General features: G+C 50.8%; 1 protein-coding gene across 1 annotated transcript in view; it reads left to right on the top strand.

The window, feature by feature from the left end:
- Positions 1-18,803, top strand: part of LOC138365866 (protein apterous-like) — a 50,801-nt gene that overhangs the window by 15,310 nt on the left and 16,688 nt on the right. The window contains exon 3 of the mRNA XM_069326480.1: positions 9,425-9,630. Within this exon, the coding sequence (XP_069182581.1) occupies positions 9,425-9,630 (206 nt within the window). The remainder of the gene's footprint in view (positions 1-9,424; positions 9,631-18,803) is intronic.

Genomic DNA, 18,803 nt, shown 5'->3' with positions numbered 1-18,803 from the left:
CGTAGCTACAGCACCTCTTAATCCTCACCCAGAAGACGTCCCCTCCCTCTCTCGTCTACACCAGAGGTTTATTCTACATGGGCAGCTTGAAGGGGCTCTCCCACGCACCCCGGAGCGACGAGGCTCAAGGACCTGCGGGACGATGAAGGTCTCACGGGAAGGAAAGAAGGCGGTGCATATAGTGGCGTTGAGGCGAGGTCCACAAGGCTTTATCCTCCATCTTGGAGAATTTGTTAAGAGACCTTATCGCTTTATGCATCTCCCCGCAGGCGTGAGGATCAGTCCCTTTCCCACCGGGACCCACTCCATCCTCCGGAGACGGCCAGGGACGTGTTCCATCCTCCGGAGACGGCCAGGGACGTGTTCCATCCTCCGGAGACGGCCAGGGACTTGCTTCGTCCTCCGGAGACGGTCAGGGACTTGCTCCATCCTCCGGAGACGGTCAGGGACTTATTCCATCCTCCGGAGACGGTCAGGGACTTGCTCCATCCTCCGGAGACGGCCAGGGACGTGTTCCATCCTCCGGAGACGGTCAGGGACTTGTTCCATCCTCCGGAGACGGTCAGGGACTTGCTCCATCCTCCGGAGACGGTCAGGGACTTGTTCCATCCTCCGGAGACGGTCAGGGACTTGCTCCATCCTCCGGAGACGGCCAGGGACTTGCTCCATCCTCCGGAGACGGCCAGGGACTTGCTCCATCCTCCGGAGACGGTCAGGGACTTGCTCCATCCTCCGGAGACGGTCAGGGACTTGCTCCATCCTCCGGAGACGGCCAGGGACTTGTTCCATCCTCCGGAGACGGTCAGGGACTTGTTCCATCCTCCGGAGACGGCCAGGGACTTGTTCCATCCTCCGGAGACGGTCAGGGACTTGCTTCGTCCTCCGGAGACGGTCAGGGACTTGTTCCATCCTCCGGAGACGGTCAGGGACTGGCTTCGTCCTCCGGAGACGGTCAGGGACTTGCTCCATCCTCCGGAGACGGTCAGGGACTTGTTCCATCCTCCGGAGACGGTCAGGGACTTGCTCCATCCTCCGGAGACGGTCAGGGACTTGTTCCATCCTCCGGAGACGGTCAGGGACTTGCTCCATCCTCCGGAGACGGTCAGGGACTTGTTCCATCCTCCGGAGACGGTCAGGGACTTGTTCCATCCTCCGGAGACGGTCAGGGACTTGCTTCGTCCTCCGGAGACGGTCAGGGACTTGCTCCATCCTCCGGAGACGGTCAGGGACTTGTTCCATCCTCCGGAGACGGTCAGGGACTTGCTCCATCCTCCGGAGACGGTCAGGGACTTGCTCCATCCTCCGGAGACGGCCAGGGACTTATATATATATATATATATATATATATATATATATATATATATATATATATATATATATATATATATATATATATATATATATATATATATACACACACACACACACACGGGGTGGTAAGAGAAGACAATATGCATGCATACGTGGGAGCCCCACACAAGACACACTCCCCCCATTATACAGAATAATATCCATTATACAAAATAATAGTGACAGGAAATAAAGGCTCCATCACATATTAATATATGCCGGTCATTGTCGCGGCGATAACACCCGTCACACCGTGTACACAAACTGCTAAAAGTCCCATTTACATGTTATCTTAACAAGGCATATTAAATGAAACGAATGAGAAATTACACAACTGGACGATTTCATTTGCAGCAAAGATTGAAAAATATGCAGATTAGGCAATAAAGGGACAGCTTTAATGCCTCGTGGGTTGCATGAAACATTCGCTAGACGTCATGTATGCAAATCGGTGGCGTGCTACGAGCCACAAGTGTGCTGCACGAATTTGATTTCGTGTAGTTGTTCGTCGGGAAATCGTGTGAGTCGTCTGGCAAGAGTAGGGGTGTCCCCCCCCCCTCCCCCCGGACTTTAAGAGAGAGAGAGGGGGGAGGGGGTGGGGTGAAAAGTCGTACGGTGAGGAGTGAAGCCCCCCTCCCTATGCTAAGGGGTGATGAACTGTGCATTAGGGGGGGTGTTCATTGTGGAGTGTGGAGTGTTCACACTGTATGGACACCACACCGGGGGAAGTGAGGGCAGCACATAGGGGGTGAGGGCAGCACACAGGGTGGGGGAGGGGGGAGTGAGGGCAACACACAGGAGGGGGTGAAAAGATCACAAGGAGGGGGAAGGGAGGGGAGGGAGGGAAGGGAAGGAGAGGGGGGGGGGACGACCGTCGCTACTGATGGAGGCGGCGGTGATTGTGTCACCTCCACTACACAGGCCGTCAGTTTCACACATCATTAGTAACGTCAGGAGTTGCCAAGCACACACACACACACACACACACACACACACACACACACACACACACACACACACACACACACACACACACACACACACACACACACACACCATCATTAACGCGCATCTCTGCTAATTGAACCTTACATGCAACACCCGTTCTCTGTGTACCGCCACACACACACACTCACACCTTCCTGAGCGCATGACAGCCCTCGCTGATGGCCTCAAGCGAGCACATACAGCATGCAATAAGCCACTAATCTCCGACAGCAGCACACCACGAGACTACCCACAAATCTGTAACGAGGAAGGCGCGGCACAAGAGGCATTGTCGCCGGCCCAGACTTAGCTTTTTATTCACTCCTCTCTCTCTCTCACTCTCTGGGAAAAAGCTGGTCAGAATGAGAGTGAAAAGGCAGAAGGCGAGGCAGCGGGGCGCCTCGGCGCTACTGTGTCGCCCGTGGCACCCCGCCGCGCCCGTGTCACCAAAAAATCCGCGGCGACTATTGAAAAGCTGGCGGCTGCTTGGCTTGCTGGGGCGCTACTGGGAAGCTGCTCCCTGCTTGCTGGGGCGCTACTGGGAAGCTGCTCCCTGCTTGCTGGGGCGCTACTGGGAAGCTGCTCCCTGCTTGCTGGGGCGCTACTGGGAAGCTGCTCCCTGCTTGCTGGGGCGCTACTGGGAAGCTGCTCCCTGCTTGCTGGGGCGCTACTGGGAAGCTGCTCCCTGCTTGCTGGGGCGCTACTGGGAAGCTGCTTCCTGCTTGCTGGGGCGCTACTGGGAAGCTGCTCCCTGCTTGCTGGGGCGCTACTGGGAAGCTGCTCCCTGCTTGCTGGGGCGCTACTGGGAAGCTGCTCCCTGCTTGCTGGGGCGCTACTGGGAAGCTGCTCCCTGCTTCCTGGCCATGCTGCTTGCTGCTGCTGCTCCCCGACACGCATGCCGTGCTTGTATAACCGGCTTCAGTGCGTGTTGACCCACGTATGTACATGCTCCAGGCATTTCAACTATTTCTTTGTGAAAGATAAGGCGCGAATTTGGTGGATACATTACCCGTGTGGATTGGTGATTTCTGAGGAGAGAATATCGGTGTTGGTGAAGGTGTCTTACCGCGACGCGTCACGGGAGATGATAACGGATTATGGGATCAGTGAGTTACAAGTAAATAGGCAATGTTTACAGTGAACCTGTAATTAGCAGCTGTTCCTGTCAGCCAAGACAGCCTTGCTTCTTCCCCCCTTCCCCCCCCCTGCGCCTGTCCTTCGTGTGTGTGTGTGTGTTTTTTTTTTTAACCCCTTCTGTGTGCAAATTAAAATATGTTGAGATCTGAGAGCGTGGAAGGTCAAGGAACGTTGCTACTGGCTTCAAAAAAATCTATAAAGATAAGGAAAATAATTCAAAGTTCGTGTGAATATTGTAGTGTCGGTGTGCCCCGGGGCGCCATTGTGGGCCCCTGCTACCCTACCCCCCCACGCCCCCCGCCGCGCCCCTCACAGACCCGCACAACAGAAACAGCCTGAAAGGGACCACTGTATTTTGTGTGCATAGATCCCATTATTTGTGATACTATAATAGTCTTAAACTAGGGGCCGGGGGAGACTTTGGGATCACGGCTCGACAGCCCAGGAAAAAGAGATGTTACAATTGATGTAAAGGCTTCGGCGGTGAATAGTGGTGGTGGTGAGGTGGGGGCTGGGATCCGTCAGTGGGACGGTGGCTGGGACCCGTCAGTGGGACGGTGGCTGGGATCCGTCAGTGGGACGGTGGCTGGGATCCCGTCAGTGGGACGGGGGCTGGGATCCGTCAGTGGGACGGTGGCTGGGATCCCGTCAGTGGGACGGGGGCTGGGATCCGTCAGTGGGACGGTGGCTGGGATCCGTCAGTGGGACGGGGGCTGGGATCCGTCAGTGGGAAGGTGGCTGGGATCCGTCAGTGGGACGGTGGCTGGGATCCGTTAGTGGGACGGTGGCTGGGACCCTCTCCTTAGAACCTAGCGTGACCTCACAAGAGGACCTAGCGTGACCTCAAAAGAGGCCTTGTAGCGCAAATACTATGCCCTGTGGCGCAGTGGCCTACGTCCTCGGCTCACAACCCAGGGACCCGAGCGGAACAGAAACGGTTTGATAAGTTTCCCTTTCATCTGATGCTCCTGTTCACCTTAGACACTTTATTTGTGACAAGTGATACAACATAATTAGCGGTACTATGACGGAACACAATCTCTCAACAATACGACAAAACGACAAGATATCACCATACGAATGTGGTGATATCTGCACCACAACCATAACACCCGTAATGTATGATTTTGTGACCACTAATACAATAGTGACTAGTGAGAGTACCACAGTAACAGTAGCGAGTGAGCGTATGGCAACAACAGTAGCCATTGAACGTATGGCAACAACAGCAGCTAGTGAACGTATGGCAACAACAGCAGCTAGTGAACGTATGGCAACAACAGCAGCTAGTGAACGTATGGCAACAACAGCAGCTAGTGAACGTATGGCAACAACAGTAGCTAGTGAACGTATGGCAACAACAGTAGCTAGTGAACGTATGGCAACAACAGTAGCTAGTGAACGTATGGCAACAACAGTAGCCATTGAACGTATTGCAACAACAGCAGCTAGTGAACGTATGGCAACAACAGTAGCTAGTGAACGTATGGCAACAACAGTAGCCAGTGAGCATATGGCAACAACAGCAGCTAGTGAACGTATGGCAACAACAGTAGCCAGTGAACGTATGACAACAACAGTAGCCATTGAACGTATGGCAACAACAGCAGCTAGTGAACGAATGGCAACAACAGTAGCCATTGAACGTATGGCAACAACAGCAGCTAGTGAACGTATGGCAACAACAGCAGCTAGTGAACGTATGGCAACAACAGCAGCTAGGGAACGTATGGCAACAACAGTAGCCAGTGAACGTATGGCAACGACAGTAGCTAGTGAGCACATGGCAACAACAGTAGCCAGTGAGGGTATGGCAACAACAGCAGCTAGTGAGGGTATGGCAACAACAGTAGCGAGTGAGCGTATGGCAACAACAGTAGCCAGTGAGTGTATGGCAACGACAGTAGCCAGTGAACGTATGGCAACGACAGTAGCTAGTGAGCATATGGCAACAACAGCAGCTAGTGAGGGTATGGCAACAACAGTAGCGAGTGAGCATATGGCAACAACAGCAGCTAGTGAGCGTATCGCAACAACAGTAGCCAGTGAACGTATGGCAACAACAGTAGCTAGTGAGGGTATGGGAACAACAGTAGCCAGTGAACGTATGGCAACAACAGTAGCTAGTGAGGGTATGGGAACAACAGTAGCCAGTGAACGTATGGCAACAACAGTAGCTAGTGAGGGTATGGGAACAACAGTAGCCAGTGAACGTATGGCAACAACAGTAGCTAGTGAGGGTATGGGAACAACAGTAGCCAGTGAACGTATGGCAACAACAGTAGCTAGTGAGGGTATGGGAACAACAGTAGCCAGTGAACGTATGGCAACAACAGTAGCTAGTGAGGGTATGGGAACAACAGTAGCCAGTGAACGTATGGCAACAACAGTAGCTAGTGAGGGTATGGGAACAACAGTAGCCAGTGAACGTATGGCAACAACAGTAGCTAGTGAGGGTATGGGAACAACAGTAGCCAGTGAACGTATGGCTACAACATGAAGACAAGTGTTCACAAAGTGAGGTTGGTGGATCATGCAGCCGCAAGTGTCAGAATGCGAGACAGTTGCGGCAGGTGGGGTCGCTCAGCACACAAAAACCCGAGCGACTGTGAACACGCATCAATTAACACATCGCGGCAGCAAAACGGCGAATATACTCGATTGCAAAAATTGCAAATACGTGACTTGAAACGTCGCAAACATTCGAAGTGCAGACAGTGCAACTTTCCCTCCCCCCCCCCACACACACACTGTTGGTGGAAGGTGGTGGGGATGTGTGGGCGTAGGTGGTGGGGATGTGTGGGCGTAGGTGGTGGGGATGTGTGGGCGTAGGTGGTGGGGATGTGTGGGCGTAGGTGGTGGGTGCGTAGGCGCAGGTGTGGGGGGGCGTTAGTGAAGCAGGAAGATGCTGGGGGAGATAGCGTGGGAGGGTGTGTGTGTGTGTGTGTGTGTGTGTGTGTGTGTGTGTGTGTGTGTGTGTGTGTGTGTGTGTGTGTGTGTGTGTGTGTGTGTGTGTGTGCAGCTGCTGCAGGTCCCGGCCAGGCGAGGTGCTGGGGCCCCTTGTTTTGTGGCAACTGTTGCTGTTCCCAGACCTTAATGACGCCCCACGTTGTCCAGGTGTTCATTATAAAGGTGCGTGTGTGTTTTTGCCTCTCTTGCGCATCCTTACAATTATTTCCTGACTTATTGCTCCAGTTTACAATCTCCTGCAAAATAGGAATATTGGAGCTGGTGTAATTATATATATATATATATATATATATATATATATATATATATATATATATATATATATATATATATATATATATATCCCTAAACCAGAAAATAATAAATACAGAATATAAGGTCATATTCAATGAAACATGTGTGAAAGAAAACCTGCTGCCAGTATACACCAATATATATATATATATATATATATATATATATATATATATATATATATATATATATATATATATATATATATATATATACTAATATCTGTTTATACGTGGTACAAGAACTAGGCAGTATGTGGATGGTGAAGTACGAGGAGTTCCTCTCTCGTATTATATTTGCCCTCAAGTGTACTTAAATAAGTGGTAGAACATCCTCTTATTTGTCTCCATCCTGGAAGCCACGGTCGTCATGCGAACACTGGCTATACGTGCGCTGGGGACAGTTTGTTCCCTGGCACGTCGTCCTCGACCGTCCTAAATGATATCTTTACCTCTCATAGACGCGTCTTTTAAGCGTCATTATGTTCAAGAATTATTGCTAGGTTGGCCAAGTATGGGTTGACTGCACTGGCATATAACGCGCTCATTTGAGAAGGCTGGATATATATATACAGTCATGTTATCCCAGCGGGCAGAATACGCTCCAGGAACGTTAAATCAACAAAGGTTATCAGCGTTGATTCAATGTCACATCAACGTTTCTTAGACAGATTTGCCCACGGGGAAAATTTGCCGGCGTTGCTTCAGTCAAGTGTGGAGTGTTGTGTTATCTTTGTCACGTCCACCACCTTACCTCACGATGGCTCAAGAGGATTGGAGATTAGTGAGTTTAAGTTCTTCTTGGATGAAGAGCGATGAATGTGCTCATCTAGGTGTATTGGCGGGGGATGAGCCAAGGCTACTGGATTTCGCCTCCCAAACCTCAATCGACTGGTGTGTAAGTTCCAGAGCCTATTGGGTTCTGGAATAGCGGCATTTTAGACTGTGTATGGAGTCTGCCTCCACCACATCACTTCCCAGTGCATTTCATTTGTTAGGTACTGTGAGTACACGGTGTAGCAGCTCGATGAGCAGGTTGAGCTGTTACGGAAGCTGAAGAATTCCAGGTTAGGGCAAACAAATGAGCGTGGAGCGACCTGGCACTGAACCATTGGGCATGGAAGTCACAGGGTGAAAACATCGGGTATAGAACCATTGGGATCTTATCTTGAGATGATTTCGGGGCTTAGCGTCCCCGCGGCCCGTTCCTCGACCAGGCCTCCTTTTAGTTACACATCCCCAGGAAGCAGCCCGTAGCAGTTGTCTAACTCCCAGGTACCTATTTACTGCTAGGTGAACAGAGGCAGTGGGGTGAAAGAAACTCTGCCCAACTCTTTCCGCCTCCGCCGACGATCAAACCCGGAACCTTAGGAGTACGAATCCCGAGCGATGTTCAATCAGCCGTCAGGCCCCCTCCTCAGGGGATGGGGAATGGGGAACTATCGTGTATGGAACCACCATGAATGGAATTATAGTGACTTATAGTGAATTATAGAATTATAAATAATCTATTTTTTATATAAATAGATTATTTAGCCATCAAGTATGCTACAATCGGGTATGGACATATTAGCTATCGATCAATGGGGTATGGAACTACCATCGAACTTCCGGCCATCGAGCCATCGGGGATTTGACCACCGGACGAGCTTTTCCGGCCAGGTTATGATGGATTTGCTGAGGTTTAATGTCCCCCGCTGCCCGCCTGTCCCGAGGGCCACAGTCACTCCCGTCCTCCACGTGTGAAGGCCGCAGCGGGGGCGTTGTCAGCGCTCGGCTTCTGCCCGGCTCTCTCTATCTCCAGAGTAATAACCACCTTAACTAATGTCAACGTCTGTTTTAAGTAGTACCCTAAAGGGAGAGTGACGTTAGTAGTACCCTCCAGGGGTACACTGTATTATATATATATATAAATATATAAATATATAAATATATATATATATATTATATATTATATATATATATATATATGTATATATATATATATAAAAAACTATATGACCCTTCAAGGATTCGAACCTTAGACGGCCAGGGGACACCCCACTGGCTACCCAGTGGTAATACCACTTCACCATCGATTGCCTAAAAGTTATGGATTGTCCTCGAAAACCACGTGCTTCCCCCCGCAGGTTCCAGGACCATCCACTACCCGGCAACACTCGTGGGCCATACTGGGTACAGTTGTTCATTAACTCATTGAACATGGTGGGAAGCATGTGGGTTCCAGGACCATACAGCACTCAGAGTTTCCTTCACCCTAATGCACCTGTTACCTAGCAGTAAATAGGTACCTGGGAGTTAGATATCTGCTACGGGCTGCTTCCTGTGTGTGTGTGTGTGTGTGTGTGTGTGTGTGTGTGTGTGTGTGTGTGTGTGTGTGTGTGTGTGTGTGTGTGTGTGTGTGTGTGAGATAGAAAAAAATAAAAAATTAGTAGTTAGTAACAATTAACTGATTGACGGTTGAAAGGCGGGCCGAAAGAGCAGAGCTCAACCCCCGCAAGCACAACTAGGTGAATACAGCTCACAAAGCTTCCCCAGGTGAGAATACAGGAGACTAGCGCCCACCCTTACCAGTCCATTTGAACGAGTACACACCCTGAGGCTCTCTAGTGATGTGCTGTAATATATATCGAACAACGTCATATAATTCCACACTTCAAGCTGTCCTCTTCCTCCTCCTCCTACAGATATCCCCGGAGGCTACGACCTGGAGGGTTCCTACGGGCCTCTAGGAACCCCTTGCCAGTCGGTACGGACCAAGAGGATCCGGACATCCTTCAAACACAACCAGCTGAGAATCATGAAATCCTACTTCGCTCTCAACCACAACCCCGACGCCAAGGACCTGAAGCAACTGTCGCAGAAGACCGGCCTGTCGAAACGTGTGCTGCAGGTAAGGCGTCGATGTGGGTGCTTCTCGTCTGTCTAGTGTGGTGTGGGTGAGGAGGCGTGGGTTGTGATAGTGAAGGGTGGCAGTGGCGGCCATGTCTGGAGGGTGATAGTGAAGGGGGTGGCAGTGGTGGCCATGTCTGCAGGGTGATAGTGAAGGGTGGCAGTGGCGGCCAAGTCTGGAGGGTGTTAGTGAAGGGTGGCAGTGGTGGCCAAGTCTGGAGGGTGATAGTGAAGGGTGGCAGTGGCGGCCATATCTGGAGGGTGATAGTGAAGGGTGGCAGTGGCGGCCATGTCTGGAGGGTGATAGTGAAGGGTGGCAGTGGTGGCCAAGTCTGGAGGGTGATAGTGAAGGGTGGCAGTGGAGGCCATGTCTGGAGAGTGATAGTGAAGGGTGGCAGTGGTGGCCAAGTCTGGAGGGTGATAGTGAAAGGGGTGGCAGTGGTGGCCATGTCTGGAGGGTGATAGTGAAGGGTGGCAGTGGCGGCCATGTCTGGAGGGTGATAGTGAAGGGTGGCAGTGGCGGCCATGTCTGGAGGGTGATAGTGAAAGGGGTGGCAGTGGTGGCCATGTCTGGAGGGTGATAGTGAAGGGTGGCAGTGGCGGCCATGTCTGGAGGGTGATAGTGAAAGGGGTGGCAGTGGTGGCCATGTCTGGAGGGTGATAGTGAAGGGTGGCAGTGGTGGCCATGTCTGGAGGGTGATAGTGAAGGGAACGGCTTCCTGGCTGCTTCTACGTTGGAGTACACGCCATATGTGTGTGTGTGTGTGCGTGTGTGTGTGTGTGTGTGTGTGCGTGTGTGTGTGTGTGTGTGTGTGTGTGTGTGTGTGTGTGTGTGTGTGTGTGTGTGTGTGTGTGTGTGTGTGTGTGTGTGTGTGTATTTCTTGTCCAATCACCTCGATAAGACAGAGCATCAGTTCAAGGGCGATATTTGGAAGCGATTTATCGAAGTGGTCAAGAGAATGCATTCCCACGTCGGCCGGCCCAGATGTGGTCTTTGTTTTAATTTGTTTGAACACTAATTAATTGGCAGTTGAGTTGTTATCGAAGCGAGCCGTCGCATCAGCAGGCCATAAAGCGGTGTTCCTCTCAGCTCTGCAAGATCGGCAGCCTATAATTGGCCGGCTTGTGCGACGCTCTGGCTAATAGTAAGAGGCAGTGTAGTGATCTTGAGGTTATCTGAGACAGAGCCTCGCGCGTACACGCACACATGCACGCACACTCACGCAACTCCATCAGTTACTAGCGACCTCAGATCGGCAAGCAGTGGTAACACACCCGCCTCGCGCTTCGCGAGCGATTTGGCATAGGTTCGTATCCTGGCGGGGCAGGATTGATTAGGCGTCAGGGCTCAACAGCACGCCTCTGTTCACCCAGCAGTAATGGGGTACCTGGTTGCCTAGACGACTGGCGGGTCGTATTCCAGGGGGAAACTATTGGGCAAGGCTTACCATGAGCTATGGGATGGGAAAGACCCCTCAGGCTCCTAACAGGAGTCAGCAGTCATCTGTTCCCGTACCCACCTGTGTAGAAAACAAACTCTAGGTTAGTTCAATCGACCAATCAATCATTGATCAATCAATGATGTTCAATCAATCATCTGCAACAGTGTACAGGCCTGCCAACACACCAGCAACAGTGTACAGGCCTGCCAACACACCAGCAACAGTGTACAGGCCTGCCAACACACCAGCAACAGTGTACAGGCCTGCCAACACACCAGCAACAGTGTACAGGCCTGCCAACACACCAGCAACAGTGTACAGGCCTGCCAACACACCAGCAACAGTGTACAGGCCTGCCAACACACCAGCAACAGTGTACAGGCCTGCCAACACACCAGCAACAGTGTACAGGCCTGCCAACACAACAGCAACAGTGTACAGGCCTGCCAACACACCAGCAACAGTGTACAGGCCTGCCAACACACCAGCAACAGTGTACAGGCCTGCCAACACACCAGCAACAGTGTACAGGCCTGCCAACACACCAGCAACAGTGTACAGGCCTGCCAACACAACAGCAACAGTTTACAGGCCTGCCAACACACCAGCAACAGTGTACAGGCCTGCCAACACACCAGCAACAGTGTACAGGCCTGCCAACACACCAGCAACAGTGTACAGGCCTGCCAACGCGATACATCACCAACACACACACACACACACCTGTCAGCACAAGCGACACCCAGCACACACCTGCCTCCGTATAGACGGACTCAACACATGACAAGTACTGATTCATGTACCCTTATTGCTCTACACCCCACCCCTCCCCCATACCCCCCTCCCCCTCTCCCTCCCCCCATACCCCCCTCCCCCTCCCCCTCCCCCCATACCCCCCTCCCCCTCCCTTTTTCCATACCCCCTCCCATACCCTCTCCACCATTAAACGAACAATTCTGACACGAGGACTAATCTTTTTGATAAGAAATTGGCGAGAGAAAGCATCAGTGGGCCCCGCTACGGAGAGAGAGAGAGAGAGAGAGATATACGAGACAAAAAGATCGAAACAGGGGGAAGAAAGTGAACAAGATAACAGGAAGAAAAATGGATAACAGGCGTGTACAGGAGACACTAGCGAGAGATGTGTCTCCTGGTTAACCAGGAGGAGGGGGGAAGGGGGGAATGGGGGGGAGGAGGTAGAGAGGAAGATTCTGGGGTTCAGACAAGGGGGGAGAGGAAGAGGGGTTTTGGGGGTTCAACAGGAGCGGGAAAGCATTTTATATGGTGTGGCGGGAGGAAACATGAGGGGAATTGCTTCTATGTTTGTCTGCCTGTATTGTCTGAAGAGAGGGCGGGGTGCAGCTAGGAGGAGCGGGTGAGGGGAAGAGGAGAAGGAATTAAAGGTGGAGGAGGAAGAGAAGAAAGAGGAGGAGGAGGAGGGGCGACAAATGAGAGAGGATTATATTATATTATTTATTATATTATTCATTATATTATATTCATTATATTATTTAACACGCTTACGGTACAGAGCAAGAGTGCGGCAACTCTGGTCTATTTGAGGGGCTACAGAGTGCGGGTCAACACAGAACCCCCCCCCCCACCATGTTCACCCCCAGTATCCCCCCACCCCCACCATGTTCACCCCCAGTATCCCCCCCCCCACCCCGTGGGTTGTGAGACCACTCCACCAAACTGTACTACCAATATTTGACCGGATTATAAAGATATTGTCTAGTATCCGGAAGCAAACAGGGGGGACGTGGCTCCACCTACCTCATACCACGAGGTCCGAAATCATTGACAATTCGGCATTGAGTTACTTAATGCTGAAGAGTGTGTGTGTGTGTGTGAAGAATATATATATATATAGTAAGAAAGGCAGGCGGAGGGCAGTAGACCCGCCAAGTATCACAGCTTTACGACGCCTCTCGCGGCCCGTCCACAGCTGCCCATTACTCTCCACTGAGACAGGCCGGGCTAGTCTCTTATCTTCCGGGGCTGCCTACGGAATCAACGTTTATTTTGCAGTTACGTAGGTTCTGACTATTTCCTCCCCCCCCCCCCCCCCCCAGTCTGCCTTGAGGGATGAGTCGCGGGGATTTTTGACAGATATACGAGTCGATGTTGGCGTGAAGCACCAAAGGTTTACGACAAATAGGCGACGGGAGCGGCCCAACCTGAGGCATTTTTCGCGAGTGATGGCCCTCGCACTCGTCTGTATGCCAGTTTATAGCCTCCGGGGCCACGTCTCCTCTTAACTACCAATACCTCGAGGAGGGGAGGTGTTTGTGGTGGCTGTGGCACCACGGTCGGCCGGCAAGTTATTCGGAGGGCCTCAAGATGGTCTTCTTGATGTCACCCCGTGGCGGGAGAGCGGCGGAGGCGACTGGTTAACGCTAGGGTTAAGGTTATTTATTGGTTTTCAAGAGGTGTTGGTGGCACATCACACACACACACAGGACTTGCAGTACATTGTGACGGCCATTGGATAGGGTTTCAATACTGTGATACTGTAGTTGATGGAGCTCTTGTGTGGGTGATACTGTAGTTGATGCAGCTCTTGTGGGGTGACACATGCAGCTCTTGTGTGTTGACGCAATTGACAGAACTCTTGTGTTCTTCTTCAAAGAACAAATCGCTTCTTTGTTCCTCTCATTCTCAGCTATGTTTCTCTCCCTGTGTGTGTCTTCTCCCTCCTTCGTATTCTCTCCCACGTACTCTTTCCTGTGTTTTCCTTCCCCCTGTAATACCTCCTTCCCATGCCAGTCCCCCCCCCTCCCCCTCTCCCATATTTCGCTCCCCCCCCCCCTTTCTCACCGTCACTTCCCGTCACAACCGCCCCCCCCTTCCTTAAACCGACTCTCCCCCCCCCCACACACATCTATCCCCCCTCCATCCATCCATCACCTCCCCTCCCCCCCTCCCCCGGTAATGAGTTATTGCACAGGACCGCACAGAAATAACGCTATTAATCACCTGGGAAAAAGGTAAGTGTCTGGTAAGTGATGACGCACTGACTTACTGTTGTTTGGGGGGGGGGGGGGGAAGGGGGGTGTTGGGGGAGGGGGGGGACTGAGGGGGAGGGGGAGGGAGGGGGGGCTGAGGGGAAGGGGGGAACTGATGGGAGAGGGCGTGAGGTACTGATGGGGGTAGTTAGTGGTAGGGAATGACAAGTATCTAGTAGGTAGACACCTGTACTAGGCAGGGGAGACACAGGTGTCTGGCAGGGAGAACCCGTGTGTGTATGTGTGTGTGTGTGTGCGTGTGTGCACGCGTGTGTGTGTGTGTGTATTACACAATGAGGGGGGGGGGGAAATACCCCTCCACGAAGATAAAGTTCCTTGACATTCTGGTAATTGGACATCAAATATACACACACAACCAATTACTGCATCATAAAAGCTCCATTCGGCCGGGCCTCCTCATTAATCTCATTCCCAGTATTTGCATACGAGAGGCCTGCTCATCATAGGCCTATATTTGCGTTACCTGGGGCGTCGAGTAATCCCTCACCCCTCCTCCCTCACCTGTGAACACGCAGGGGAGAGAGAGAGAGAGAGAGAGAGAGAGAGAGAGAGATGAGGAACCAAACATTGACGAAGATTATGAGGCTAATAATAATGATGAGAAACTGGATGAAGAAAAATCGGAATAATTAGGATTTGGATAACGAAGACACGGATAATGAAGATGTGGAGAATGATGAGGATTGGGATTGGATAATGAGGAAGAGAATCACGAGTAGCCATAGAGACAGCAGGATATATGGTTCTCATAATCCAGCCCAACACTTGCGCCTCTCAGGCGACACCGCCGCCGTAGGCAGGATCTCCCAACACGTTAGGATATCAACGTAATCGACCCAGGATCAACGTTATCGACCTAGGATCAACGTTATCGACCTAGGATCAACAATATCGACCCAGGATCAACAATATCGACCCAGGATCAACAATATCGACCCAGGATCAACAATATCGACCTAGGATCAACAATATCGACCCAGGATCAACAATATCGACCCAGGATCAACAATATCGACCCAGGATCAACAATATCGACCCAGGATCAACAATATCGACCCAGGATCAACAATATCGACCCAGGATCAACAATATCGACCCAGGATCAACAATATCGACCTAGAATCAACGTTGATTCGTTGTTACAGCATCACCATTTTACCCCCGGGGGGGGGGAGGGGGGTATAATGGGGTATAATACATGTCGGGTATATCCTCCTTTTTTCAGTATATTTTCGAAACCATCAGCAGAAAACAGTTATTTTTAATATAGTTGCAACAGTCCTCATTTTGTGCCTTCAGCTCCCTATAGTAATTTATCTTTTTAAAGTAACTATAGATACTGTCGTTTAAATATGAGCTTGAAGTGACTGTATTAAATATAATAACAATAATAATAATAATATTAATAATAATAATACACTCAGTATTGTTTTATATATTTTTTTATTTTTTTTATGTCAATAAGAATAGTAATAGTGATAATTTTTATTGATATAAAAACTTGTGGATGAAATTAAAACTTCTGTTGTTATGAAGATTTGTGTGTGTGTGTGTGTGTGTGTGTGTGTGTGTGTGTGTGTGTGTGTGTGTGTGTGTGTGTGTGCGTGTGAGTGTGTGTGTGTGTACTCACCTAATTGTACTCACCTAATTGTGCTTGCGGGGGTTGAGCTCTGGCTCTTTGGTCCCGCCTCTCAACCGTCAATCAACTGGTGTGTGTGTGTGTGTGTTTGTGTGTGTTAGTGTGTGTGTCGAGTGAGTGAGTGTGTGTGTGTGTGTGTGTGTGTGTGTGTGTGTGTGTGTGTGTGTGTGTGTGTGTGTGTGTGTGTGTGTGTGTGTGTGTGTGTCGAGTGAGTGACCACATTTTACAATATTGAGGAAATCTTTGATTCGTGAGAGTTACTCAACGAGTAACTCAGAATACTCAGTTAAGGAATATAATGTGAATTATAATGAATATTATAATTAATGAATGAATATAATGTGAAATCTCAGGGTGAATATACACCCTGAGTATAATGAATACTCAGGGTGCATTCATCTAGTGCCAGCTAGCTCGGTGATTAGCTGTGGCACTCTGAGGTCATGAGTTGAGGGCCCTCATTTTTTCACCGGTGGGTGTGAGTCAGTAGTGGGTGTAGGTGAGTGGCTGTGGGTGTGAGTGAGTGACTGACTGTGTGTGTAGGTGAGTGGCTGTGGGTGTGAGTGACTGACTGTGGGTGTAGGTGAGTGGATGTGGGTGTAGGTGAGTGGCTGTGGGTGTAGGTGAGTGGCTGTGGGTGTAGGTGAGTGGCTGTGGGTGTAGGTGAGTGGCTGTGGGTGTAGGTGAGTGGCCGAGGGTGTAGGTGAGTGGCTGAGGGTGTTGGTGAGTGGCTGTGGGTGTAAGTGAGTGGCTGAGGGTGTAGGTGAGTGGCTGTGGGTGTAGGTGAGTGGCTGAGGGTGTAGGTGAGTGGCTGAGGGTGTAGGTGAGTGGCTGTGGGTGTAGGTGAGTGACCATAAGTGTAGGTGAGTGAGTGACCGTGAGTGTAGGTGAGTGGCTGTGGGTGAATGAGTGACCGTGGGTGAGGTGAATGAGTGACCGTGGGTGTGGGTGAATGAGTAACCATGGGTGTAGGTGAATGAGTGACCGTGGATGAGGGTGAGTGAGTGACCATGGGTGTAGGTGAGTGAGTGACCGTGGGTGTGAGTGAATGAGTGACCGTGAGTGTAGATGAATGAGTAACCATGGGTGTAGGTGAGTGAATGACCGTGGGTGAGGGTGAGTGAGTGACCGTGGGTGCAGGTGAGTGAGTAACCATGGGTGTAGGTGAGTGTCCGTGGTTGTGTGTGAATGAGTAACCATGGGTGTAGGTGAGTGAGTAACCGTGGGTGTAGGTGAGTGACCGTGGGTGTAGGTGAATGAGTGACCGTGGGTGAGGGTGAATGAGTGACCGCGGGCAGCTATTATTGGTTAATGCCGTGAGTTAGTTACCGCAGTAGAGCAGGGGCGGCTATGGGGGATCACAGCCGCTCGTTAATGCCGACTTTTAGCCCAATTAGTTGCCTCGTTACTGCCCTCTCTGACTCCCCTCAGGCCTCTTGTGTTTCCCCTCTCCGCTTACCTGCTCTCCCCTCTTTTATTAGGCTTTTACTTTTATTTATCGGTAATGCCTCCCCTCCGTCTTTGCTAACCCCCTCTCTCTCTCTCTCTTTCTCTCTCTCTCTCTCTCTCTCTCTCTCTCTCTCTCTCTCTCTCTCTCTCTCTCTCTCTCTCTCTCTCTCTCTCTCTCTCTCTCCCCTCCTCCTGAACCTCTCTTGTATGATATTCTCTCCTCTTCTAGTCTTCCTCTCCAAAATCCCTTTCCCTCTAATTTGCCTCCCCTTCCTTTGCTCTCTGTCTGTCTGTCTGTCTGTCTCTCTCTCTCTCTCTCTCTCTCTCTCTCTCTCTCTCTCTCTCTCTCTCTCTCTCTCTCTCTCTCTCTCTCTCTCTCTCTCAACTCTCTATCTGTCTCTTTCTTCTCCCTGCCTCCCTCACCATCCCATAAGGTACACACTTAAAGGACGAATTATATTTTATAGCTTTCACTTTTATGAGAGTTAGAAAGCTGCGCCAACTGTCTTGTAGCCTCCGTTGGGTTCCCCGTCTCCATACACACACACACACACACACACACACACACACACACACACACACACACACACACACACACACACACACACACACACACACACAGGGGCCTTGCGGCTGAGTGGACAGCGCTTGTGGGATAGTAGTCCTCTAATGGCCCGGGTTCAATTCCCGGCGAAGGCAGAAATGGGCAGTTTCTGTCACCCTGATTCCCCGGTTCACCTAGCAGTAAATAGGTCCCTGGGAGTTAGATACCTGCTACGGGCTGCTTCCTGGGGTTGTATGTGCGTGTGCGCGTGTGCGTGCGTGTGTGTGTGTGTGTGTGTGTGTGTGTGTGTGTGTGTGTGTGTGTGTGTGTGTGTGTGTGTGTGTGTGTGTGTGTGTGTGCACGCGTGCGTGCGCGCGCGGGCGTGTTAGAGAGAAAAATATGTAGTAGATTTAAGAGGAAAAATAGATTAGTTAGAAAAGCGCGGGGTCCAAGAGCTAATAACTTGAGTCTGCAGACACAAATAGTAAATATACACACTGGAAAAGCTCAGGAAATGTAAACTGGAGACGCAGGTAACATTAAGTAGCCGAGTTATGGTTTGTTTACCAGGGGCAGCTACAGCACAGGGAGGCTCACCTCCCTGTGCTGTAGCTGCCCCTTGGTGAGTGTTGACCCGCTCATCTTTTCACCTCTCACCACTTGGTAGACACCACACAGGTGCACAGAGAGAGAGAGAGAGAGAGAGAGAGAGAGAGAGAGAGAGAGAGAGAGAGAGAGAGAGAGAGAGAGAGAGAGAGAGAGAGAGAGAGAGAGAGAGAGACGGAGGCAAGGCAAATGTTCTCCAGGTTTCCCCTTATCTGTTGCCACTTCTTGGACGACCAGAAGTTGGCACTCACAACCCAAGGCGCTCAGCCATCAAGAGCCTCGTGTTGGCTATGCCTTTCTCAAGAACTGCATTCCACCGGCGATCATTCGTTCCTTCATTGTCTCGCATTTGGAACCCGTTTGCCCAACTTGTATAGATACACGGTGAATGAAGACAAGTGACCAGACGAAGACTTTAGCCACACACACACAGTTGGCTCCTGAAACATCGTGTTCCTTACTTGA

The sequence above is a fragment of the Procambarus clarkii genome, chromosome 18 (genome assembly GCF_040958095.1).
Source record: "Procambarus clarkii isolate CNS0578487 chromosome 18, FALCON_Pclarkii_2.0, whole genome shotgun sequence".
Classification (NCBI taxonomy): domain Eukaryota; kingdom Metazoa; phylum Arthropoda; class Malacostraca; order Decapoda; family Cambaridae; genus Procambarus; species Procambarus clarkii.
The sequence above is the reverse complement of the archived record's forward strand: the minus strand, read 5'-3'. Positions and strand labels throughout refer to the sequence as shown.